The sequence below is a fragment of the Thalassophryne amazonica genome, chromosome 11 (assembly GCF_902500255.1).
Source record: "Thalassophryne amazonica chromosome 11, fThaAma1.1, whole genome shotgun sequence".
NCBI lineage: Eukaryota > Metazoa > Chordata > Actinopteri > Batrachoidiformes > Batrachoididae > Thalassophryne > Thalassophryne amazonica.
Genome location: NC_047113.1, coordinates 72,774,682 through 72,780,649, shown reverse-complemented (window position 1 = coordinate 72,780,649; position 5,968 = coordinate 72,774,682). Strand labels below are relative to the sequence as shown.

Here is a 5,968-nt window from a genome sequence, read left to right as displayed (position 1 = left end):
GAAGGCCGGGAGGGCCAGCTATTCAATCCACTTCAGTGCAAACATGATCTGTTTGAATGGCGAGGCGTAAGCCAAGACATTCCTGTGTGGGCAGACCTCCCTAAACAACCACGAACAACCGCGGCACTGTTTGTCCTTCAGAGGCAAATCTTTGACATACAAGAACAGCAGACCACGCCACTTTGAGTTCGTCCAAAAGCAAAGAGATACTTTTCTCTCAGCCCTTGCACTATATTATCAGGATTTAACGTCTCCAAACATGTTTTTTAGTTACTTTACTACTAAAGTAAAAGAACAGTTAAAAGTAGTATTTTGACAACAACGTTAGAACGATTTCATTACATTTTCCTGACAAATGTGGATTTGTTCCAAAAGTTGAAATTTTACAATTGTGTTTTGTTGTTACCCATAATGCACCATATCGCTACACAACAGTGCACACATGAAAAACTGTTGGAAGACCTCCAGTTTGGTGGTGTTTTCGTTCCTTCAAGTTATTTGCTCTTTTCTGGAGTATTTGAGGAAAAACACAATGAACAAAAGTTACAGTTGCTGTTTGCCTTGCTGACAGTCAGCTAAGCTTTGGTGATGTTAGGACTGCCATATTCTTGAAAAATCTTGTGAAATTAACAATAAAAATGTGAACCCATATAAACACAAACAGGAATGCTTCCAATGATTTTGCACCCATGTTTTGTAGTGTTTCGACACATTGCATTATGGGTAATGACATAACATTGAATAACAATCCGTGTGGCATATACATTTATTTCAAAGTCAGTGTTGGCCAACTTTAACAAATGTTTTCAATGAATAACAGTGTTTTGATCCTGCTTTGGGGCAAATGAAGTTTCCACAGTGTAATGGCTAGCATATAAAGCTATGTCACATAAGACTATCATTTTAAATTTTACTCTTTTAGAGGATAAATTCTTCCAAAAATGAAGCAGTACAGTTGTAAGTAAGTAAGTAAGTAAGTTGTAATACAAGACAGTCATTTACATATGTTCCCTTAGTTTCTTATTTTTCCAGATATTGATGAAGCTAACTAGTTAGCTATCCTAGCTGAGTTAGCACACTGGCATTTTAAATGAACTTGAATTGTTTTCAGTCAGGTTCTGAAACCACTTATTTCAATTAAGGATCACTGGGAAAGGTTGTGGTGGTGGTGGTGGGGGTCTGGAGCCTATCCCAGTGGTCATTGGGTGAGAGGCGGGGTACATCAAAGAATGGCTTCCAGTCTATTGCAGAGCCGACATAGACAGACAAACTCATTCACACTTGCCCTTACCTACGGTCAATTTAACAGTCTCCAGTTCGACTGGCCTGCGTGTCTTTGGAAATGGGAGGAAGCCGGAGCAACCAGAGGGAGCCCATGCAAACAAGGAGAGAACATGAAAACTCAGCCCAGTCTCAATTTTTTTGTCGTGATATGTTACGAATTTTCGGTCACTGTTTTTAACCCCAACCATAGTGCAATGACATGCGAATGAAATTAAACTGGAACTAGCTAGTCAAACCTCCTGTCACTTTTGTTCACAAACAAGGTTAACAAGAATGTTTACAGCCTGGCTAGCTACCTTGCCCAATTAATCTTCTTCTTCTTCTTCTTCGACTTTCGGCTGTTCCCGTTAGGGGTCGCCACAGCAGATCAATCGTTTCCATCTCACCCTGTCCTCTGTATCTTCCTCTGTCACCCCAACCACCTGTATGTCAATGTTTTCCTCCTCTTCTTCGTCGTCTTCGCCCAGCAGTAGCCCAATTTCCACCGGCACCCTGTTGGGCAATAGCACCAGTGGCAGACGTTGTTAACCCGGGCCGCGACCGATCCGGTATGGGAATTCGATTCTGCGTCTGCATAGTTCAGTTGGCTTGTTTTACGCCAGATGCCCTTCCTGACGCAACCCTCCTCATTTATCCGGGCTTGGGACCGGCACTCAGAATGTACTGGCTGCACACCCCATGTGGCTGAGTTTACCTTGTCCAATTAATATGGGATGCTAAAGCAAGTAAATTGGTTAGTAAATTCTGCTCACAAACATGATCACCAAAAATATTTCAACCTGGCTAGCTACGTAGTCCATTCCCTGTAAGATGGTAAGGCAACTTTGAGGACCATTTTGGTGTGTTTTATAATGTGTTATCCAATTAAATTATTTTTTATTTTACAGGTATGATTTTTTTTACCCCATAAATTCATGCTATACTAACTAATGTGGCAATTTTGCTCACAAACAAGGTCAACAAGAACATGATAAACCTAGCTACCAAGTTCAGGCAGTATACAGTTGCATGCTAAACCAACTACCTACCCATCTATGCTTGGCTAGCTCGATTGAAAATGAACTTATGTTTGATAGTGAGAAAATATTATATTGCTAAATAACATTTAACAATTTTCTACTTAATTATTTTACAAAAGATACTTATTTTTATTATTTTACAAAAGATACAAAAGATAAGTTACTGCACTTGTGAAATTGTATGAAATTAATTCTGATATAAATACATTTTTAAAAATGTTGTCATTCAAGGCTTACATAGAACATTTTTGTGAATAAGCTAAATAAAGAACTTGACCACATAGTTCTAAATATTTGATAAGGTTTTATTTCTCTAGTATTGAATTCATACATGTTATTCTGCACAGCAGCATACAAGAAATTGTGGCAAAATATAAATAACAAAGTTCAACAGTGTTTCTTTTACCTCTTATTCATTTAATCAAAAACCTCTGTTAAAAGTGGCAAATTGTTGGCCTTTTTCAATATTCACTCTGTTGCACACTTTCAAGAATATAACATTGAACAACTAAAGTTTAAAAAGTGTGGGCATCATTATTATTTACATACAGTTACCATTTGGTGAGCAATGCTTTTATAGCTTCTTGGAAATTCACTTCCATAATGTTAAAATGCAATAAAATGAAAATACAATTATGTTATACAAAGATCAAAAATACTATCAAAACCCCTTATTATAAATGGCAGCACTATATCAATAAACTGCTGTTGACATTTTACATGTAAGTACAAAATCCTGTTGAGGTAGCGCCCTCTGAAGTCACTTGTAATGTTAAAATACTGAATAAACATCACTTTATTTACAATACAGCAAATCTCTTGTTTCTTCAATGCTATTGTATTACTTTGGTAAACAAAACTGACAAAAATGTGCAGTCCTGCAAGTGACATTTTCAAATCATATACATTCACAACATTTGCATCTTTTTTTGGGAGTCTCCAGACAAAGAAATTATCAGATAACATGTGAACATTCATTTGCTCTAAAGGTGAATAGGACTCATTCCATCAGTGTTGCCAGATTTCCAATTTTTTTTTTTTTTTTTTTGTATTTCTGAGAATGTATGGTACATTCAACACAACACAGATGGCAGTGCATCTGGAACTGCGATTGCAGAGACGTGGGTCCTAATCTGTGCCCATGGTGTCTCACGAGATCTCAGGAGACTTACGATACATCTCGTGTCAGTCTTCTGTATTATAAATCATATGAGGTGCACCAAAATAATGGTACATTTGGGGATTTTTACACATATTGACTACAAGTGAATTATCATGCAAATGTGATAATTACTACATATCTGGCAACACTGTGATTAATTTGCAGAGCAGAACCATGACCATGTTGAAAACATAATCGGGGCAAACTGAAATAAAATCAAGTTAAACATAGATAAAGAGAAAATAAATCCAGTGTGTCGTCCTTATCTGGGAATGTAAACATAAAAAATGTCAGCTCTCCTGTGCTGGTAAAACCAGAACTTTCTCATCACTGAGAGGGAACAAACTTGGCTTGGCAACAGCTGATTATAATGTTCCCTTGAGATTATGAGCCCTAAACAGAGACCACATTGTCTGTTTTTTTCCACCCATGCCTCTCAGATTGGATGTCAACTTTTAGAGCAAGCTGGAAAATATGTTGGAGGTTTTTTTTTTGTTGTTTTTTTTTTTAAGACAGTAACACAAGAAACCCATTAATGACACATTCTTGCTGCTTCTTTAATGGCAAACATAACTTTGGTTTTCTAAGAAAGAAAGACAGTAGCGAGCTTTGCTCAACGGTACAAAAATACTTGGTAAGAAATATGACATTCATCCCCTTTTGCCAATGTGTTTCCCTACATGACCAAAATACGTTATTCACTCTGTGATTATAGGTGTATTTATATGCACACGCTCGAAATGACTACAAAGTAAAATCTGACGTATAAACCATAAAATTATTCTATGTGGATAAAGGAACTATAAAAATATAAGAGATCTTAGGAGGAAAAAAAGATCAAATTAATATGCTTATGAAAAAAAAATCAAAAACAGTCATGTGGAAATTGTTCAGTGCAATTCAATGTACTTTACAGTTGTTTTTTTTTTTATTATTATTTTTAGAATATTTTCATCCTCTTACCACCCACAGCCCTCCCTCCCTTTAACGGTCGCTGGGATGGCTGCTCTTTTGACAGCGGACAGTATTTGATGGTGTGCGCATTGTCCCCGTTGGCACTGCACAGCGGGCAGGTGTAAGCCCTCAGGATCGGACACACGACCCGGCCGTCCGGGGTCTTCAGGACGTGGGAGCCGTACACCTCCTCCGGCGCTCCGTTATTCCGGCAGAAGACGCAGATTTTGGGCTCCTGCTTGCTCCTGGATGCGGGTTTGCGCATCTTCCTCTCCACGCCGAACAGATCGAAACCCGCGAAGCTGCCGCTGAACGCCGCCTCCCTTTCCGGCAGCTGGACGCCGAGCTGGTTCTGGATCTGGAAGGGGCTCGGTATGGAGAAGCGTTCCTTCAGGTCCAGGATGGAGGCCGGCGGAGGGCTGCCGGACGCGCAGCAGCAGCAGCACTCTCCGCCGGAGCCGCCGCCCGCGATTACGCACGAACACGCCGGAGAATCGTCCAAACCCAGAGTCGCCTTCAGGGACTCGGTGATGGAGTTTGGATTCTGGGGAACGCTGAGCTTGTTGTTCTTCGTCACCAACGTCGTCAGCCCGAGATAGTCGTTCCAGAAATTAAAAGTATAGTCATAAGGGCTGCGCGCGTTCAAGTAGTTGTGATTGAGAAAATCCATGACCGCTTCTGGGCGTTTGGCGTCAAAAAGGCGCAACAGCCGGTGTAATCCGGAGAGACTTTGTAGCCAGACTTCGTCTCCAGGAGGTTCATGAACAGTCTCCAGTGTTCCTGCAACGTTTGAGCGTCCTGCAAACAGGCTTTGTGGTTATAAGGAGCCAGAGGGCGGGGCTCTGAACCTTCACAGGCAACTTTGTGATGAGGTTGAAAGCAGCTCCCCCTTTTCGCTTCAAAGCCACATTTAGACACTTTTGTTCTCTGCAGACATCAGTCACCATCGTGCTGTTTGGATGTTTTTATGAAAGAAAAAAGTTCATGTAGTCGGAACACAATTTTACGCACAAAATGAATGATTCCAATGCCAAGCTGTTATATCTGCTCCAGAAGATAGTTTATTTATTTTTTAAATCTACAAGTCTATATATTTTACCAATCAATATCTTTAATCATTGTGCGTGATTGACCACCAAGACCACGTCAGGCGTTCATACTCTTTAACCCATTGTGTGCCAAAAGGTTTTTTGTTCCATAAGCAGCGCCAGTTTGTTAGCAGAATCTACAAAATAATAATAAAAAAAAAGAAAAAAAAGATGAAGTATTAGTCCTATTAGGGGAGGTGATGGTCTTGTGGTTAAGCATTGGGCTTCAGACCAGAGGATCCTCGGTTCAAATCCCAGCGTGACCAGAAAATCACTAAAGGCCTTTAGGCAAGGTCCTTAATCCCCTGGTTGGTCCCAGTGTGTAGTGGGCGGCTTGCATGGCAGCAGCCTGACACTGGGGTGAATGTGAGGCGTTTGACGTGTAAAGGGCTTTGAGCATCTGATGCAGATGGAAAAGCGCTATATATCCATTTAACATGAGTAAACTGTAAAAAAAAATA

The 5,968-nt window shown here is 40.1% G+C and overlaps 1 protein-coding gene across 1 annotated transcript; it reads right to left on the bottom strand.

The window, feature by feature from the left end:
• Positions 1–2,587: 2,587 nt before the first annotated feature.
• On the bottom strand, positions 2,588–5,233 carry nanos1 (nanos homolog 1). The gene has a single exon (XM_034182147.1). The coding sequence runs from the start codon at positions 5,087–5,089 to the stop codon at positions 4,406–4,408; it is 684 nt and encodes a 227-aa protein (XP_034038038.1). The 5' UTR covers positions 5,090–5,233; the 3' UTR covers positions 2,588–4,405.
• Positions 5,234–5,968: the final 735 nt, after the last annotated feature.

What these genes read in the sequence shown, in the direction of transcription:
- nanos1 (XM_034182147.1), bottom strand. Translation starts at nt 5,089, where the DNA reads ATGGATTTTCTCAATCACAACTACTTGAACGCGCGCAGCCCTTATGAC.